This window comes from Eutrema salsugineum, unplaced genomic scaffold (genome assembly GCF_000478725.1).
Source record: "Eutrema salsugineum unplaced genomic scaffold, Eutsalg1_0 scaffold_7, whole genome shotgun sequence".
NCBI lineage: Eukaryota > Viridiplantae > Streptophyta > Magnoliopsida > Brassicales > Brassicaceae > Eutrema > Eutrema salsugineum.
This window is the reverse complement of record NW_006256486.1, coordinates 11,803,347-11,824,123: the sequence shown is the minus strand read 5'-3', so window position 1 is coordinate 11,824,123 and position 20,777 is coordinate 11,803,347. Positions and strand designations below refer to the sequence as shown.

The 20,777-nt window shown below is 39.4% G+C and overlaps 2 protein-coding genes and 1 pseudogene across 2 annotated transcripts; 1 reads left to right on the top strand and 2 right to left on the bottom strand.

Moving 5' to 3' along the window:
- The first annotated feature begins 729 nt into the window (after nt 1-729).
- LOC112083109 (ATP-dependent DNA helicase PIF1-like) lies at nt 730-2,129 on the top strand. The gene is made up of 2 exons (XM_024150839.1): nt 730-1,489; nt 1,579-2,129. The coding sequence occupies exons 1-2, from the start codon at nt 730-732 to the stop codon at nt 2,127-2,129; spliced, it is 1,311 nt and encodes a 436-aa protein (XP_024006607.1).
- Nucleotides 2,130-7,906: 5,777 nt separating this feature from the next.
- LOC112083108 lies at nt 7,907-10,327 on the bottom strand (annotated as a pseudogene).
- Nucleotides 10,328-10,923: 596 nt separating this feature from the next.
- On the bottom strand, nt 10,924-11,823 carry LOC112083107 (glutathione S-transferase T3-like). The gene has a single exon (XM_024150838.1). It carries the CDS (start codon nt 11,821-11,823, stop codon nt 10,924-10,926), a length of 900 nt encoding a protein of 299 aa, XP_024006606.1.
- Nucleotides 11,824-20,777: the final 8,954 nt, after the last annotated feature.

Here is a 20,777-nt window from a genome sequence, read left to right as displayed (position 1 = left end):
GGGGCAGGTGAAGCGAATTATTTAAGGCTTCTGTTTAATTTAGTCAAAAGACCATGTAATTTTGACGATATAAAAACGGTCAACAAAGTTCTACATTCTTCGTTCAAAGACGCTTGCTATGCGTATGGATTATTGAATGATGACAAAGAATATATTGAGGCCATCAATGAGGGCGGATTGTGGCTTTCTGCCAATTATCTCCGTCGTCTTTTTGTGATCCTGCTCACTACTCAAAGTATATCCATTCCTTCTAGAGTTTGGGATGCTACATGGCAGGTATTATCAGATGACATCATATATAATTACAGAAAGGCTGCCAGGGATCAAAGTAAGTTGTATAGTTATTGTTTGTGTTGTTGTTATTATATATCTTTAAGATATTGATAGCTAATTTATCTTTTGTAATTTTTTTGAAATTGTGTAGCTGTTAGTCTATCTCAGGAGCAAGTTAAAGACTTTACTCTGGTTGAAATAGAACTTCTTTTACGTGTAAGTGGGAGATCCTTAAAAGAATTCACACCTATGCCGTTTCCTGAAGATATTACTCTGGAGTCACGTGATAATCCTCTTATTCGGGATGAGAGAATTACAATCGCGAAACTCTTAGAGTAAGAAACGAGTAGATGTTAGCCACTGTAACCAACAAACAGAGAAGTGTTTATGATGAGATACTGGAAGCAGTAAATAAGAACAAAGGAGGTATGTTCTTTGTTTATGGTTCTGGAGGTAATGGTAAAACTTATTTGTGGAGTCTATTCGGATCTGCTCTACGTTCCCAAGGTGATGTTGTTCTTAAGGGTTGCATCGAGCGGGATTGCTGCGTTGTTAATAGAAGGAGGCCGAACTGCGCATTCAAGATTTGCAATCCCTATTGTGGTTAATAAGTTTACCTTCTGTTCAATCAAGAAGGAGTCGAATCTTGCCGACCTGATAAGGATTGCTAAACTCATTATATGGGACGAGGCGTTGATGATGAGTAAAGACTGTTTCGAGACTCTAGATAGAACGATGCGTGATATATTAGAAGTTGATAAGCCCTTTGGTGATAAGGTCATTGTTTTAGGAGGGGATTTTAGGCAAATATTGCCAGTGATTCCAAATGCCGGGAAGACAGAGATACTTATGGCCACTTTGAATTCGTCACCTCTGTGGTACAAATGTAGAGTGTTGAGACTTACACAGAACATGCGACTTATAGCTGGAGATAATAGCCGTGCGATGCTTGAACGAGCTGCCTTTACAAAGTGGATCGTAGACATTGGTGATGGTACGATAAATGATGATGGAAGTGGTGAAGCCGTGATTGATATTCCTGATGATCTGTTGATTAAAGACTGTAAAGATCCTATAAAAACGATCGTCAAAGAAATTTATGGGAGTTCGTTTTCGAAAGAGACTGATCCTAAATTTTTCCAAGACCGTGCCATACTGAGTCCAAGAAACGATGATGTAGATACGATAAATGATTACATGCTTTCAAAGTTATCGGGTATGTTTATTTTCTTTTAATTCCTCTTAGCTTATTTGTTTATATTTATATAATACAACGATTGTTTTGTATATAACATGTGTTGAAAGGACCTATCTTAGTTTGTGATAGCATTGATACGACTGAAGAAGTTGTCAATTACAATAATGCATCTGAAGTACCCTCAGAGAGTGTAGCCAGTAAGAATAAAGGTGTTTCCAACAATATGATTTATACCGAGAAGTTTTTAAATAGTATCAAGATGTCTGGTTTCCCTAATCATGCCCTGAAGTTGAGAGAGGGTACTCCTGTAATGCTTCTAAGAAATATCGACCCTAAGAATGGGTTGTGTAATGGCACAAGACTCATCATTACTAACATGGCTAATTATGTTCTCCAGGCTCAGATAATAACATGTAGCAAGGTTGGTGAAAAAGTACTGATTCCTAGGATATTCCTCTCTCCTTCGGAGATGAAACTTCCTTTCAGGATGAGACGCAAACAGTTTCCTATCACATTAGCTTTTGCAATGACTATAAACAAAAGCCAAGGACAGACACTCGAAAAGGTTGGGTTGTGTCTTCCAAGACCAGTTTTTACTCATGGGCAACTCTATGTCCCTGTATCGAGGGTTACATCCAGAGAAGGTTTGAAGATATAGATCACCGATAAAGACAACAAACCACAAAACAAAACATTGAATGTCGTCTACAAGGAGGTTTTTGACAAGATATGATATTTCTTTTTACTGTGTTTTGTTTTGTGATTTGTTGTCTCTGTGTGAGCCAAAACTCGCACAACCAAAAATTTGTAAGGGAAATACTAAGGGATCCGAAACTTCTAGGGTAATCGAAAGAACAGTAAGATCAAAAGAGGATTTTTATTGCTGTGAAAGTGTTTAGGTCTTCTTGCTTAGGGTTGCAAAAGTTACATAATGAATCATAGAGATCTCCTATTTATACTAACTTTCCAAATTGCCTAGCCGAGAATCTCGGGAGAGATTTTCGGAATCTTTCCTTATCGCTTCGCGCGGCCACAGCCATAACGCCTTGCCTAGGGTTTTCATGGGCTTTCGCCTTTCGAGACTTCCACTCGTCCCATTTGGACGAACCAGCTCGGCCCAACATAACAGACAACGGCTCGGCCCATGCTTCCTCTGGCGCGGCTCGGCCCACTCCTCGTCCTTCTTACGGCTCGGCCCATTTTCTCCACAGCTCGGCCCATCTATCTTTCTCCACGGCTCTCCCAACTCGTCTTTCTCCACGGCTCTCCCCACTTGTCTTGGTGAGCACAGCTCGGCCCACTAACTTCGCAGGACGGCTCGGCCCATGTTTGGTGGACAGCTCGGCCAACTCGTCTTCCTTCCATACTTAGCCATTTTGAGATGGTTTTATCCGCTTGGGGTGAAACCGACCCCAACAGTTACCCCCCAGCTCATCAGTTTCGGAGGCGAGAGTGACGAGGTCCGTTACTCCTGACCGTAGGATAAACCATCGAGTCGAGCCGTTGCGACATAAGCCAAGGTGGGGTGTTTTGGAAATAAAGATGCCGAGGCGTTTCAAGAGGGTGCCGAGGATGCCGAGGCGTGATTCTAGTTAACGACGAGGCGTTTATGTTGATAGTGCCGAGCCCAGTTAAGGACGAGGCGATTCTGTTTTATAGTGCCGAGCCCAGTTAAGGACGAGGCGATTTTTGTTTGATAGTGTCGAGCCCAGTTGAGGACGAGGCGATTCTGTTTAGTATTGCCGAGCCGTGATTCGAGTTGAATGACGAGGCGTAGTGCAATCTATGTTACTTGAGAAAGTATCCTTAGAAGAGGATTGCACACGAGGCGACTTGTGAATGTTATGCCGAGCCGAATAAACGACGAGGCGTTCTGGGAAAGTTATGCCTAGCCAAATTAACGACGAGGCGTCTTGAGAAGGTTATGCCGAGTCGAATTAACGACAAGGCGTTGCAAGAGAAAGTCAATGCCGAGCCGTTTCGTTAACGACGAGGCGTTTCAAGAGAAAGTTAATGCCGAGCCGTTTCGTACACGACGAGGCGTTTACTATGGTAAGATATCGGTTGAAAACTCGGGTATCCCAACCGTTGGTCTTCCCAAAGAAAGTACCTGATCTATTGGCACGTGCAACCGACGCAGTTCGAGCTAGCTAATTCACCGCGGATCCCACGCGCTGTTATACGGTTTCCCGAGGTCCACACGGAACTAACGCGCTTCGGTTTTCCTATAAATAGGTGAGCTCCTTCGTTCCTTCTCATAATCTTCAGATCCGCTCTTTTTTCACTAAAAGGTAGCTCTCCCTTCTCTCTTCTTTCTCTCTCTAGTTTATTTATTTTCCGGCTAGGGTTCCGAGGTCTCCGCCATTCCAGATCTTTTTCCGACAGAAGTTCGCCGCGTAACATTGTAATTCTCGTATAAGTTGTAAATTATGTCGAGCCGCTCTGACGATTCACTGGATTCGCTTTTTCACTATGAGCCGAGCCGTGTAGACGACGAGGCGTTTTGTGTTTGTTAACCAAGGATGATTTGGTAGTCTCGTTGAATTTGACTATAGACCGGCGTTTCCGAGAAGATGAGTGTGTTTTGCCGGGTTCTAAGAGTTCACTTCAGTTTTAGAGAAAGCGTTGTAGTCGACTTATAATCTCGTGTGCGATAGTGAAGCGTGGCGACCGATACGTTTTTGGTCTGATATTTGTATAGCGCGCTTTAATTTTTATCCATAGAGGATGTAACTTGCACTCTCGTTCTAGGAAAGGTGGTAAAAGTCCGTTTAGAGAACTTTATATTTGTTGCCCCGTTGTGGCCAGCAACGAGACGAGGCGTTCGGAGGCTAGCCGAAACTGAGGACAAATAAAGGTCCGAGGCGAACTATGAAATAAGTTGCTGATTTAAAAAGAATGAGAAACTAGCGGAAGCGATAATGAACGAACTAGAAATCCGAGATGAACATGAAATAAGTAGATTTAAAACGAACTGAAAATGGGCTGAAGTGGCGATGTTTCTAAGTGGGCGAGCTAAAATAGTAGAGTTAAAGAAGGTTTGTGTATACGTACCCACTCCCCCCCTTTTTTAGGAGGGGGGACAGCTGAACCCGTCCGAGGACGGGCTGCCTACGTACCCTTTGCAGGGATCAAGCCGTCCCGTAGTCCATGTTGACCGTGCTGTGGCTTTAGTGATAATACTGCTTTAGATGCATTGCATTCGATGATCTTGGAATCGCTTCGTCAGCTAGCGTCGCGAGTTCGTAGACTCCTGGGCGAACTACTTTTGTAATCTTGTAAGGACCTTCCAAGTTTGCCCCAAGCTTTCTTGCATTCTTCTCGGCAGTGTTTTGGAAAACCTTTCGGAGGACGAGCTCTCCTTCTTTGAATTTGGCTACAAACGTTTCTGTTGTAGTATCTTGCTGTCGCTTGTTGATAGTTCTGAATCCGGATTAAAGCTTGGTCGCGCCTTTCGTTAATTAGATCGAGCTCATCCAGCATCATTAAGTGGTTCAAGCCCTCCTGTCCTGGTAGAAGTCTTCATCGAATACCTGGGAAATCCACCTCGGGGGGAATTACGCATTCTGCTCCGTAGACCAAAGCGAATGGAGTTTCTCCAGTGGCTCGGCGTGGAGTCGTTCTATGCGACCAAAGGACTCCTTCGAGTTCATCTGCCCATCGTCCTTTCTTGGCGTCGAGCCTCTTTTTCAGACCGTCTAGGATCGTTCCCTTGAGGATATTTTGGCGTAGATTTGCTTAGACGGATTTTCCACTTCTTGCAGAAGGCTTCAAAGCGCGTTGAGATGAACTGGGATCCGTTGTCGGTGACTATCTCGTAGGGGACCCCGTGTCTGCAGATGATATTTTTCCAGATGAAGTGTTCGACTTGAATATCCTTTATGCTTGCGTAGGAATCGGCCTCGACCCACTTGGAAAAATAATCCGTGAGAACGAGCAGAAAGCGCTTATGCTTCGATCGATGTAGAGGTCCGACGATGTCCATCGACCATCTCATGAACGGGTAAGGTGACGAAATTGATGAGAGCAGCTCGGTAGGTTGATGAATTGTTGGGGCGTGCCGTTGACACTTCTCGCACTTCGCCGTGAATTTTTCACAGTCCTTGACCATCGTAGGCCAGAAGTAACTGTGCCGTTTTATATTGATAGCGAGCGACCTTCCGCTAGAATGGTTTCCGCACGCGCCGCTGTGCACTTCGTGCATGATCTTTCTTGCCTCCGGTCCTTCGACGCATGTCATGAGTGGTCCTGAAAATCTCCATTTAAACACCTTGCCGTCGAAGAGGACATACCGCGCGGCCTGAGCTTTTAATTTGCGGGCTTCCCACTTGTCGGTTGGCACTTCTCCATCGGCGATATATATTTAGATAGCTCCGAGCCATTCTTTGTCGCAGCCGTACTCCGGCTCGGCTGGTAGGGCGTCTTCACCCATAGGAATGGCTTCGTCGTCTTCTGGTTCTTGTTTGGGAGGATTTATCAGCCGAACTCCTTCTACTTCTTCGATGCTAGGACGTTCGATGAATTCGACTGGAATCGTCCGTCGGAGGTCTGGGTCTGAGGTTGAAGCGAGTGCTGCCAAGGCGTCGGCCGTGGTGTTTTCTCCTCGGGGAATTCGTGTGAGCTCGAACTTGTCGAACCTCTGCACCAACTCTCGGACCACCTTGAGGTAAGCTACCATTCGTCCATCCTTCGCCTCGTACTCTCCGTTGAACTGGCATGCTACGAGCTGTGAGTCGCAAAAGGTTCTTACCTTTCGAACTCTGATTCCTTGCACTAGTCGTATACCGGCGATCAGTGCTTCGTATTCTGCTTCGTTGTTCAAGGCGTGGAAATTTAGGCGAAACGACTGCTCCAGTATCTCTCCTGTGGGAGAGGTAAGGCGGATTCCTATTCCTGAGCCGTGTTTAGATGACGAGCCGTCGACGTGCAGCGTCCACACTTCGTCTGGGGTCGGCTCGCTCGTTGCTTCGGCTGAAAGTTCGATGAGAAAATCTGCGAGCACCTGAGACTTCGCCGACGACCTGTTCCGATACTCGATGTCGTATTCGCTCAGCTCTATGGCCCACTTGGCGAGCCGACCGGATTGACTCGGGCTGTGTAGGATCGAGCGTAGTGGAAGTGTAGCGAGCACGACAATCGAATGTGATTGGAAATACGGGCGCAGTTTGCGAGCCGTGACTACGACGACTAGGGCGACCTTCTCGATCTGGGGGTAGCGGGTCTCGGCATCGGTCAGTGTCTGGCTGATGTAGAAAATGGGTTTTTGCTCGGATCGTTCTTCTCTGATAAGCACTCCACTCACAGCTGTAGCAGATACGGCAATGTAGAGGAAGAACGACTCTCCTTCGACTGGTTTCGCTAAGATCGGTGGGCTCGCCAGATAATTCTTCAACTCTTGGAAAGCTGCTTCGCATCGCTCGTCCCACTCAAATTTCTTGTTCCCCCAAAGGGTGTCGTAGAAAGGCAGGCACTTGTCGGTGGAACGAAAAATAAACCTGTTTAGCGCGGCGACCCTTCCTGTGAGCCTTTGCACTTCGCGCTTCGTCCTTGGAGAGGGCATCTCGATTAATGCCTTGATCTGCTTGGGGTTTGCTTCTATGCCTCGGTGAGTTACCAGATAGCCGACGAATTCACCCGAGGTGACCGAAAATCTGTACTTCGCCGGGTTTAGTTTCATGTCTTGCTTGTTCAATTGCTCGAAGCATTCCCGTAGATGCGCGACGTGGTCTTCCTCCTTGAGTGATTTGACTAACATATCGTCGATGTATACCTCCATGGTTTTTCCGAGCTGAGCCGCGAACATTTTATTGACGAGCCGTTGATATATTGCTCCTGCGTTCTTGAGCCCTAACGACATGACTTTATAGCAGTATATCCCGCGATCAGTTATGAATGCCGTTTTTTCCCGATCATCAGGATGCATCAGGATCTGATTGTAGCCAGAGAACACGTCCATAAATGTTAACAGTCTATTTCCTGCAGTGGCTTCGACGAGCCGGTCGATGTGTGGCAAGGGGAAACTGTCTTTTGGGCACGCCTTGTTGAGGTCAGTGAAATCCACACAGACCCGCCACTTGCCGTTCTTCTTCTTCACGACCACCGGATTCGCGAGTGAGTCCGGATATTTGGCCTCGGCGATTGATCCTACTTTGAGTAATCTCTCGACATCGTCGTTAACTGCTTTAGCTCGCTCGGGGCCGAGCTTTCTTCTTTTCTACTTGATTGGTTTAAAGGTCGGGTCCATGTTCAGCTCGTGACAGGTCACGTCGATGCTTATGCCTGGCATATCTTCCGCTGTCCAGGCAAAAGTGTTGATGTTCTCCTTGAGGAGGGAAAGGAGTTTGCTTCTCAGAGGCTCTTCTAGTTTTGCTCCAATTTCGACGCATCACATACCGGCTCGGCGCGTGTTTCGCGGCTCTCCGCGATCTGTAATTGCTATAAGAGTTTCGAGAGCTCGTTCGCAGGCTCTCGGTCTGTCTTCATCTTTTTGCGATCTATGTCTGCTCGTGCATCGGTGACGGGGTTCCTCTGCTTGTGCTCTGCTAGGCAGCACATTCGTGATTCCTTCTGATTCCCCCAGATCGTTTTGACACCCGCTGGAGTCGGGAACTTGAGACAGAGATGATAGGTGGAGGGGACCGCCCTCATCCCGTTGATCCATGGAGTTCCCATAATCACATTGTAGATTGCTGGGTGATCAGTGACGCAGAATTCGACGATCTTAGTGACTCCGCCAGCTACCACAGGGAGCCTGATCATTCCCATAGTCATCGTGTTTTCTCCTGAAAATCCGGTTAGAGGTTTGGGGATTGCTTTCACCTCGGAGAGGTCGATTCCCATTCTTCTGAGTGTCTCCCTGAAGATGACGTTCACCGAGCTTCCAGTATCGACGAGCACCCTCGCTACGTCATGATCCCTGATTGTTAACTCAATCACCAACGGATCGTTGTGGGGTCTATCGATTCATGTCGTTTCCTCCTCGGCGAAGGAGATCACTGTATTTGGGATGTTGGTTGGTTCTGTCCAATTCTCCTTCGCTTAGGCTCGGCGCTGATAGGCTTTGATGGAGGAGACGGTATCTTGGTAGTATTGAGATCCACCCATGATCATATTGATCCTTTGCCTCGGCTCGGGTCGCTCTTCAGGTTCGCCTCTCCTGTCGCGCTTGGAGTTATCGCCTCGTCGGGGAGGATTTGCGGGTTCAGCCGCGCCGCTCGGCTCGGCTCTTTCTTGTGGTTCATTAGAGCAGCTCCAATGGTGTAACTGAGCTTGAGTCTCTTTAGAATTTTTTAATCATTTCTTGTATTATTTAATAATTTATTTGAGAAGGTGATATGTGGGAAGAGACTCAATATTTTTTGTTCTTCATTAGTGAACTCCTAGTGGGTCTCTTTAGAATTAAAAAAAAACTCTTTTTTTTTAACATAATTTCTAAAAAACGTTTTTTTATTAAAATTGGAAAATACATACTTAAACAAACAGATTATTATTACACAAACAGAAATTAAAGACATACAAATTACAGATATTTAAAACATAAGCCGGATAGTCATCGTAACTGAATGTATGACCAAATTTGTTCCATATATGTTCAATAAGGTTCGCTTTCAATCGGTCATGTATTTGGTTGTCCCGAACTTCATTCCGAATATCGATCATATTGGTGAGGTTTGTAGGCATATTTCTGGAATACGACATATCCACGTGTGAGGCTCTGCTTCCATCTACTTGTTGGAATTGGGATATATCACACAGACTGTAGGAACCTCGTTCATCTTCTACAATCATATTGTGCAAGATGACGGCTGCTCTCATAATCTTCCCAATCTTTTCCTTATCCCATATCAGAGCCGAATTTTTAATAATAGCAAAACGAGCTTGCAAGACTCCGAAAGCACGCTCGACATCCTTTCGGACGGATTCTTGCATTTTAGCAAACATCCGATGTTTCGGTTCTTGTGGAAGACGAATGGATTGTATGAACGTTGCCCATTTTGGATAGATCCCGTCAGTGAGGTAATAAGGCAAATTGTACTGGTGTCCATTGACGGAATACCTCACTTTTGGAGCTCGACCATGTAATATGTCATCAAAAACAGGTGAACGGTGGAGAACGTTAATATCGTTTAAAGTACCTGGGGGACCAAAAAATGCGTGCCATATCCAGAGATCGTGTGATGCAACCGCCTCTAAGACGATAGTCGGTTTTCCAGATCCGCGTGTATATTGTCCTTTCCAAGCGTTTGGGCAATTCTTCCATTCCCAATGCATGCAATCAATGCTCCCTATCATTCCGGGAAAACTGCGTGACTCTCCTTCATCCAGTAATCGTTGGAGATCTTCTGGTGTGGGTCTCCGTAGGTACTCATCGCCAAATAATTGTATGATTCCATGAGTGAAATTTTCAAGACATAAAATGGCAGTAGATTCACCTAAACGGAGATATTCGTCAACCGCGTCTGCTGCACAGCCATAAGCCATCATACGAATCGCTGCCGTGCACTTCTAGAGAGCAGAGAGACCTAACCGTCCGGCAGCATTTCGTCTTTGTTGAAAATATGGAACTTCTTGAGAAAGGCGCTCCACAATCCGCATGAACAATGGTTTGTTCATTCTGAAACGACGACGAAAGACATTTGGCGGATATGTAGCATCTTCAATAAAATAGTCATTCCATAGCTGGTTGTGACCCAATTTGCGTTCTCTCTCAATATAAGCTCGTTTCTTCTTCTTTTTTTTGGCTTCCTGGCGAGCTATGAAGGCGTCAAACATATTATCGCATTTCTCATCGAGTATGTCATCTAGATAATCGTCATAAACATTATCTAAATCATCGTTTGTTGATGATGAAGCCATCGTTTTGTGTATAAAATGGTAAGGGTGGGGAAAAAATTTGGTCGTGGTTTATATTGGTCGTGGTTTATATTGGTCGTGGTTTAATGGTGGAGAAATGGTGGAGAAATAGTGTATGCAGAGTAATGGAAGGAGGAGATGTAGAGAGAAGGTACGCAAATAAGTTTCAGGATTTAGGTCACTTGGGTAAAGAAACCATTTTGCCTTATCGCATATATAAATAGATAGCCAAAAAGTACACTACATGACTCGTGACAGAAATAGCCAAAAAATACAACCCCACATGTTGAACAACATACATAACTCGTGACACAAGTAACCAAAACTACAAGTGCCAATAATACAACTCGTGACAGAAATAACCAACCTCCTAAAACCAGCTACCTAACTCGTGACACAAATGACAAACCTCCAAAAAAAGATAAAATTTTTGATAGAAATATCCGGTGTCCTTGTCTTCGAACCCTGAAACAATGCAACAAATATCCGTTAAACAGAATAGCTAAGCACATTTCATAACTTAATATCATTTAAAAAAAGATGAAGTTCATAGCAAATGATCAAAGATGAAGTTTATAAAAAAGATAAAATCTTACATATCAAGCAAGCAACTCAGTAATCAACTTCATCTTCAGTGCTTCTTCGATATCAGATAGAGGCCCATGCTTGGCTAAGAGACTGTTTAGGGTTTTCTGCGACTCAAGCTTTGACTGTGCATCCAAATCTTGTTTCTTCAGCGCGTAGACAGACTGCAACTCGATCAGATCCTTTCCATCCTCTTTCCCACCATGGGCTTTTTTGGATTTGCCCTTCGCCGCCTTCACTCCCGGTGGTCTAGCCGCACCTTCACTTTCGCCATTCGTTCCTCCATCGACAGGGCTTGGTGACTGAGTCGAACCTTCATCACACTTTTTCCTTTTCCACGAGGCATTGTCTTTGCCATTAGTTGCTCCGCACCATTTCTGGTCATGCCTTAACTCTCTCCATGCATGTTCTAAAACGAACTTGATCTTCTGGTCATTGAAAAAGATTTCATGAGCAGCTTTTATTACATCATTCTCATTCTGCCCGCTTGTTCTCTCTTTCATGGCTGCCTCATAACAACCAACGAATTTGCACACCTGATCATTAATCCTTCCCCATCTCTGCTTGCACTGCCCTATTTCCCTTCTCGGATATTCACCGAGCAGTGGTGATGAGTTGTAGTACAAAATGATCCGCGACCAGAACGCTGCCGCCTTTTGGTCATTCCCAACGACTGGGTCCTTTGATGTATTGAGCCAGGCACTGATGAGGATGACGTCTTCTTTCGGCGACCACTTTCTTCTCTCAGGCGTATTCTTCCCTCCTACGCTTGGATCATCAGTAGTTTGTGTGCTAAACACAGGGACTTCTGCTGACCCAAGATCTATCACAGGCGCGTAAACATCATTAACTAGCTGGCTAGTTAATAAGTTTGCAAAGCCTTCGCTTTGGGTGTAAGGGTTTTGGGAATCCATAAAAGCAACGTGTAGAAAGAGGGAGGTTTAAGTTTGGGTGTAAGGGTTTTGGGAGTTGTATTCGTGTTTTACGATTAAGTGTTGAAAAACAAATGTAACATGTTTTATAAATAAGTTTTCAGAAGCTGTTTGAGAATTTAGGGTTTTAGTACATGAGTTTTTTAAATACAAACTGTTTTAAGAAGCCATTTACTAACGCATACCTAACAAGCATTCATCACAAGTCATTTACCTAATCTAAGCCCATACCTAGGAAGCATTCATCACAAGTCATCTCACATACCTATCTAACTAACGATTGCATTGAAGACTACAGCATTTATCACACTAAATAACGAAATAAGGTAGAAGCTGACTAACCTTGATGGAAAAGATTCGGTTGCAGCTTCTAAAACCGTCATTCCTTTTTCCCACCATTTACCCTCACAAAACAAAACACAAGTGTAAATAAATGCATTTAACTCTATTACCTAACAGAAAAGTAGCATTAAACACAAAGAAGATTAACTCTGCACGCAACCGTAAACAAAACAAGCAGTAATGATAATCAAACCATCAAACCAGTCATTACAAGAGACTTCTGTTCGGACTACACATTACAACTTAAACATAAATGTCTTCAACAATAAACAACTTAAACATAATGCAAAGCTACTTATTATAGCTACTTAAATAAGAAGGTAAATGCCGCAAACACACAAAAAAAAAGATCATCACGAACCGATGTGATGATCAAACACTGTCTTTACTCAAGATCAAACTATGATTTTACGAATCAAGTATGTAAAAAGAATCATGATAACATAGTTCAACCAGACATCGCATAATAATTACCCATATGATGATAAAACCCAAATCATATATCAACCGATTCAACAAATAACACAAACAGAGGATCCTTCATAATCAAACAACTCGGCTTCAACCAAACGAACCATACTTTTAGCAAAACCATATGATGTAAACCCAGAAGACGTAAAACAGACACATTTCGATTCACCTAACGCCAAATTTGAACCAGAACAAACTTGAAAAAAAAAAATACCCAAATCGCGAAACCCTAATTTACCAAATCGATTCACCGAAATAGCCTTAAATTGGCTTCAATGACTGTTTCGAACTACCGCACACAGATATTATCTATGAATCGACACATAACTACATGATTTCAACTTTGCAAAAATTTCCCCCAAATTTCGACGAACCCTAATTTACCCTAATTGAATTTAAAACCGTCAATCAGAGGAGTAATCGGATTGTTAACTGGAAATGTCGACTGAACTGGATATCCGCCGAGTTTTACACCATCGGAGCCTGTTTGAAACGCTGATTTGACCTCCGCCAAGCGAAATCGCCGTTGCGATCGAGAGAAAAGAGAGAGCCCAAAGGTTTTTTTTTTGCCCGATAAAAGAGAAATGCATTTTCTCTTTCCATAAAAATTTCATTCCCAAAAAAAATAAACGGCCAATACCCTTCGTCCACGTCACCAACGAGACCGTCTCGTCCGCCCCGTCGCCAAGGATCGATCCGTCGATAATTTTGGGCTTTTCATTTTTTTTAATCCACTTTCTCTAGGTTTCTGGGCCGAAAATGCTTAAAGAGACCCTGATGGAGCTGGTCTTAGGGACGAGGTCTTTGAGGTTGACCACGTTTTGGAGCTCTCCCGCTGCCATCTTAGCCACGAGTTTTGCTCCTAACGTTCAGCATTGTGCCGTTGAGTGTCCGTAGGTCTGGTGATTTTCGCAGAAAGCCTTCTCGTCGTAGTTGGCGGACTTTCTTACCCAAGTGTTGTTGCGTGGCTCTCCTCTTCCGCGTCCGGTGCCTACCTGGTAGTTATGGGCACCTCCACTTCTAGGTTTGTCCGAGCTCTGCATCGTTGCGTTGTTCGATGGGTTGCCTTTCTTCGAGGGGCGCGTCAAAATTGAGCTTCAGATTGCTGCTTTCGTTGCTTCGTACTGCTCGTCCAAATTCTTCATCTCCTCCTCGTTTACAACGAAGTCTGATGACCGGTGCAAAGGGTCTTGAATTGTTTGTGGCGTGTTGAGTGCCATCTCCCGTCGGAACTCGGATTTGTACCACAAAGATCGTTTCAGAGCTTCGAGCGCAGCCTTGTCGCTTATCCCTTCTATTTATCTCGAAATATGTTAGTTGTTTTTATTATATAAGACCATTACGTTCGGTTTTATAGTTTTTAATAGATTTGATGTTTTTCGATTTTTCACTAAGTTGGATCTGATGTATTAATGGTTTGATCTCTGACGTTTAACTGTAGTCAGATATTCCAATGACAATTCAATTCGATAACATATTTTAACAAAACTTGAACTGTAGCATATTATTGGGCATCTATTGACATTTCATATGATGAAAATTGTCACGTAGTTGTAAATATCGAGAATGCTTCAAAACCAAATTATCATGTCATCGAAATAAACTTGATAGTTTTTAGAAAATAAAACCAAGTACATACTGTCTTTAAAGTGGTCATTGCAAACAGGAAAAAAAAAACATGAAATTGATTTGAAACTGATATGGTTCTTGATTAAACTCCAGACCTCCTCTTTTTACGTTCCTTATCCTCTCCCTTTAAACACAGACACAAACAATCCAATTTAGATTTTTGTAAAATTATATAGCTTTAAACTAACTCAATATTATATTTAAACATGAATTGTTTCTACAACATAGAGTTCAATGGGCAATCAATAACAAAATATAATGACTCAATAACATAGATTTTAGACAATTTTCATTATTAATCTAAATATATTTCTGATTACGTACCCATTCGGCGGTATCCATGTGTCGAATTTTTGTCTCCACAAAACCGCAACGCATGCACTTCAACCCTATCTCCAGATCTAGAATCAGGTCGTGTTTTTGTTTTGTGCAACTTGATTGGGGTGTCTCATTAGATGTGTTGCCTTTGTCATCCTCCATAAGTAGAATATACAGATTTTACAATTCATTGTGTAAGACATGATTAAAACAAACTTTAGTGAATAGGATGTATTACCTGAGGAGTGTTTTGTTTGGCTTTCTGATTTGATGCGGTGAATAAATGTATTTTTTCCCATAATTCTTCTTGCTCTATCTCGGAATCTGTTGGTGAAGGTGGTGACTTTGGTTCCACGACACCGAATCTCATTACCAGTGGTGGGGGATTGATGATCAACGAGCCATTTTCATCGAATTTTTTTTTTCGTTTGTGTTCGCGATGTTCTTATGAATTCTCTCAGAAACGATAAGGCTACTTATAAAATATTTTAAAGCTTTTTGAAAAGAAACCCTCAAGTCAGTATTTATAAGGTATGCAATAATAATCAATTTTCACATTTTCAATTTTTTATGGGGTAGATTATGCGACTTTATGTTTGCACATAACCGTTTAACTTTCCAGGTTTCCTGTTTCATATAATCTTAAGGAAAATTGCTCAAGTAGATACATAAAGTTATAACATATAAGTCTACATAAATGGCATTTTTGTTATGATGTTGTATGAATATATCATTTCCTAAAATATTGAAACATAAAATAGTCCAAATAATATAAACCATAGAGAGAGATCATATTATTTTATGGAAAGTATTGCAATTTAGCAAAATTTTATATTTAGTAAAATAGTATATTTACTTATTGAGATTGCGTGTATCTTTGGTGAAACTTAAAACATAGAATATATTCTCTCTGGCACGTGAAATGAACAAATCGGTCAATATCAATATGGAAATGTCTTGACATAAATTAGTGGATTGTTGTTGGTTTTGACAATAAGGGGCTTTAAATGGTAACTGTTCAAATTTTTTCTTTTAAAATATTTTAAACGAAAATAAATTTATAAGAAAGAATAACTGCCTATTCAACTGCATAGTCTGACCTTTTCATATTTAACACATTTTCTCATACTCTGTCACTTTTAGTTTTCCTCTTTATAAAACTTATTCAGAGTTCTCGATCAAAAAGAAAAAAAAAAAATTTCTAAAATGTCTGATGTTGTCGATGTTGCATGTTTGGATACTTACAAAACAAGGTGGTTAATATCTATCAAGGTTGTCAGGCTCTGGAAGCATTTAACATTCTTTGGAAATACTATCGAGATGGTTTTGTCTGATATCAAAGTATGTGTCTTTTTTTGAAGTTATTCTTTTATGTTCTCTGTTTATTATTCAGTGATTATTTTTGCTTTGTTATTTTTCTAGGGTACTCGGATCGCTGCAACCATTATGCCAAACGAGTTTCCCACTCGCTGGAAAGAAATCAAACAGGGACAGTGGATTCGGATTTTCAACTTTCATGTTAAAGAAGCTACTGGATCAATGCTTACAATGATCAATAAACATCGTTTGCAGTTAACTTCTGTCACTATTATCACCCCTATTCGAACGAGGTCGTACAATTTGTATCTCCATTGCTTCCGATTTTATGATATTGTGGATCGAGCCATTCCTTTTGACTATCTGATTGGTAAGAATTGCATCTTTAACTTTTTATAATAATTAATCAAGTTTATCGGTGTGCATGATAATTTCTAAACATATATGTTAAATTTTGTAATATATTTAAATTCAATTTATTATTTCGTTTGTTATCAGACGTTATGGGAACTATTGTGAGTATGGGTCCACTCTGCAATGCAAGTAATGATGCTTATGAAGAGAATCTCGCTTATCTCCGATTTGAGATTGTAGATGCACGGTATTATGAATATGAATCATGTCCATTGATTTATATGTAAAAGACTGTTAACATATAAAGTCATAACCAAATATTTTAATTTTCGTATTATCTTTTCTTGTGGCAGAAGAGAAGGTCGGTTAGCATGTTACGCCCGTGGTTCTCTAGCAATAAATCTCCATGATGTATATCTGAGAAACACATGTGAATCGGTTGTCTGGGTGTTAAGGTTATGGAAGATGACAAATGGCCAAGGTATATACATATTTCCTCATATATGTCTTAAAATCTGAATGTTGAATAAATCTTTTGTCTATTGTTGTTTAGGAGTCGATAAGAAGTCTGTGGTTCTCTGATCTAATGATCTATGCTCAGATTTTTTGTACAATCCTATCGATGCAGAAGTTGATGCATTTAGAGCGACGTGAGTATTTAGAATTTTGGGGTCTATATATATTATTGTTTCAATGTTTATTAAAACGCTTTGGTAATGATTTTTTTTATCACTTTCGTAGGCGGAACCAACTACGGACAAGAGCATTGACTGTTTGATGTTATTTGTAGACTTCCTCTATTCTGCCTCTATTTACATTGTTTCTTCTTTGTGTTCTCGAACTCATTACTTAGTAATTTTATGCCTGCTTTTAAAACTAAGATCAGTGCCTTTGTTTAATATTTTCTTATTGTTTATATATTAATTTTGTGATGCATTATCAAACTATATTTTATGAATTATATGTGTTTTATATAGCTCATATTGTTAGGTTCGATGTCAGGCTATGTCCTTTTATAAGATTTATGTGGCTTCTGTTATGGAAAATATTTACATTATTTTTGATATCGTCAGAGTAATTACCTAAAGTAAACATACTATAGATCAGGATACTTGCCTAAAGTAAACATATTAGGAAATATATATACTTCGACTATTTGACACAGGAAAACGTACTGAATGTCATCATAAATTTTCAATATACTTCTAGCTATAATTGTCTTTTCCAAGAACTCATAAAAAAACTTTAATGATCGTGATAGTAAAGATATTCTACGATATGGACCCAATCGTGTTTAGTCTTGATGGTTTTTCAGGAAAATCGAAATCAGTAATATTTTTGTAGAGATTTAGATTTGTTTAACGTTTAGATGTTTATTTGCTTAATAATATCTGATATACCTATATCAATAATATTAAATCCTGATTGATTAATGGGTCCAGTATATATACATTTTTAGCTATCTTAATAACCAAATTATATTCGGAGATCGAAATAATAATAAAAAATAATAATACAATCATGAATTCCTTAATTTAACAATGAATTCTCGGTATGAAAACATTAATATACACATATGTTTTGTCTTTGATTTAAAAGAAATTTTTAAATCATATAGAAAGAAGATATACATATATAGATTGTGTTTTGTTATATTTTTAAAAATTATAAAGTTATAGATAATTTGTTTTTTAGTGGTTGTGATCATATTGTATTTATATTTAATATATATGTATATATATATATGTAAGTGATAATGGAAATCATTTTAAATGACTCGGTTCAAGTAACAGTTTCTAATGAATCGTCATCATTATGCGTAATAATATTTTAAATAACTTAACGTGTATATATAGATGATCTGATAAAGACTCGATGCAACAGAACATAAATACTTTCTGATATTTTATTCTCTTTAAACATCTGACAAACATGTGTAGTTATGATTTGGTTCATGAGATGAATGGATGGAGAGATGACTGGAGGATTGTTGTTAAAGTTTTGAAAAAATGGAGCGTGAACGATCCATAGGGATTACCAGGTCTTGGCTTCATTATGGCCGATGAGAGCGTTAGTTTTATTATAAACTAAACTCTTTAGTATTAAATCTCTGATTCTGTATATTTCTTTATTGTTTCTATAATTTATATATTTTTTCTTATACTGTAGGGATGCTGAATTCAGGCAATTGTTCACAATCAGATGTTCCAGTATTTCGAACGATTTTGCCATGAAGGTCACTGGATTATGTTATCCTGGTTTAGTCTCAACCGATTGCTCAATAATAATTGCGATAAGATAACTAGACAAGATTTTATGATTACTCTGACTGACGACACAAAGGTCTCACGTATAATACCAATATCTAATAAGGCATTCCTCAGTTTCGTACAATTTTCACAGATTATCACTAATCCTTTCGCTCATGAGTATCCTATTGGTTAGTATAATCATATATTGTTTTTTTGTTTTTTTTTTGTTTTTTTTTTTGAAAAATTTGCTATAGTTTTATTGATATGTGTGTTTATTCAGATTTGATTAGTGTATTTGACATTGTAAGAAATCTCATACCAGTTGTGCAGACAGATGGAAAAATTGTCCTGACACTTCGTTTTCGTCTTAAAGACAATGAGTAAGCGCATTTTTTTATTTTCTATTGCTTATTGTTATGATAATTTAGTTTTACAATAAATCTATTATGTAATTTAAAGGGATAATACATTGGAATGTATCGCACATGGCTCATTAGCATCTGACATAAAGGAACAATGCATAGGATATGATGGTCCATTTGACGTCTGTGTTTTAACCGATTGGTGTGTTACGAGAACTGGAGGTATACCTTTTAATTTGATATAACTCTAAACAATTTGAATATTTAAATATCATCCTGCGTATTGATTCTTTTTTATTAGAAGAAATTACTATCTAAAATCATAAAGAAGAAGGTCTTTCGCGTTTCATGACTACTCTTGGAATGGATGAAGTTTCTGAATTTTGGGCAAAGTAAGATAATTATTATGACATTAACCCTACTCCTTTAATATAGTTTTTTTGTGGTACTATATTGTTTACATATATTCTTAAATATTAATTTCAGGACTTGGCTGAAGATACGAAACAAAGTGCATGGAAACAGTTCTTTTTTTTAGATATGTACTAGCTATAATTTATATTTTTATTATTATCTTTGTTATCATTTTTTTTTGGTTTTTAGTTATTAATTTTATCATGTTCTGCTAAACATTATGTTCTATAAATAATATGATTTTGTAGCATCTATGAAAGAAAAAATAAGAATCTAGAAACAGTTGTTTTTGTTTGTTCACTGAATAAATCATTACTTGGTTGAATTTACGCGTCCTTGAACACGATAACAAGTCACCGTCTTTAAAATATATATATATATATATATATATATATATATGTAGATGTTTATGATTTAGCTAATGTAAATTTTCATTACAATAAAATTGTTCTTTAAAATATATAGATGGTTTTATAGTAAACTATTTTAAGAATTTAAGAATTGGTAACAATGAGAATTGGAATATTAACATGATTTTAAATAGAAAAACCTCTATATATATTTATTTATTTTACTCGAAGATAATATTGTTTTCTTATCTATATTTATCCTGAAATGTTAATATTCTTAATTTTCGTTTATAGATTAATATAAAATCACATTTTTTCTTATAAATGTACTCTAAATTGCATAACCCTAAACGATAGTCATCACGCAATGGCGAATTATGATTTTGTTCGTCAATTGGACTCTCAAAGATCTGACTGGAGAATTATAGTGAAGATACTCAAAAAATGGGTGGTGGATTACTCGGACGATAATCGAAGTCTAAATTTCATTCTGGTCGATGAAAGAGTAAATTTCATTAACTTAAAATGCTATTTGTGATATTTATTATTGGTTATGCTTATTGTTTTAACATACACGAATTTGTTCTTTTGTTGATCTAATGTTATCGTATAAACTTCTAGGGTTGTAGAATACAAGCTTGGGTAAACAATTAGATGATGGAGTATTTCAATCAAATATGCGAAGAAGATCAATGGTTTATGTTGACTGGATTTCTTTTGAATCCTTACAACTGGACTAATATCCAAAGTATTACAAAACACGATTACGTTATTACACTGGCACAGGGAACAACGATCTCACCAGTTTTACCATTAACAAATAATTCGTTCTATAAAGCATCATTCCTCTCGATTTATGAATTCCCAGATGCTCATTATTATCTAATTGGTAAGAATATTTTGGTATTTTCTTATAATGCAAATTTTATAGTTCGCACTAATGTCTTTATTTTGACTAATTACAATCGCAGATTTGATTGGAGTCGTCGTAGATGCTAGATATTTTACTATTACATACCCGGATGGAACGACTACATCATCAATTCGATTTAATATAATAGATGATGAGTAAGTATATCTCAAACTGTATGTTTTTGAAGTTTAACTAACTAATTATTAACTACATT

What these genes read in the sequence shown, in the direction of transcription:
- LOC112083109 (XM_024150839.1), top strand. Translation starts at nt 730, where the DNA reads ATGGTAAAACTTATTTGTGGAGTCTATTCGGATCTGCTCTACGTTCCC. An exon ending in CATGCTTTCAAAGTTATCGG is followed by an intron (nt 1,490 to 1,578) that starts GTATGTTTATTT and finishes ATGTGTTGAAAG; the next exon opens with GACCTATCTTAGTTTGTGAT.
- LOC112083107 (XM_024150838.1), bottom strand. Translation starts at nt 11,823, where the DNA reads ATGGATTCCCAAAACCCTTACACCCAAAGCGAAGGCTTTGCAAACTTA.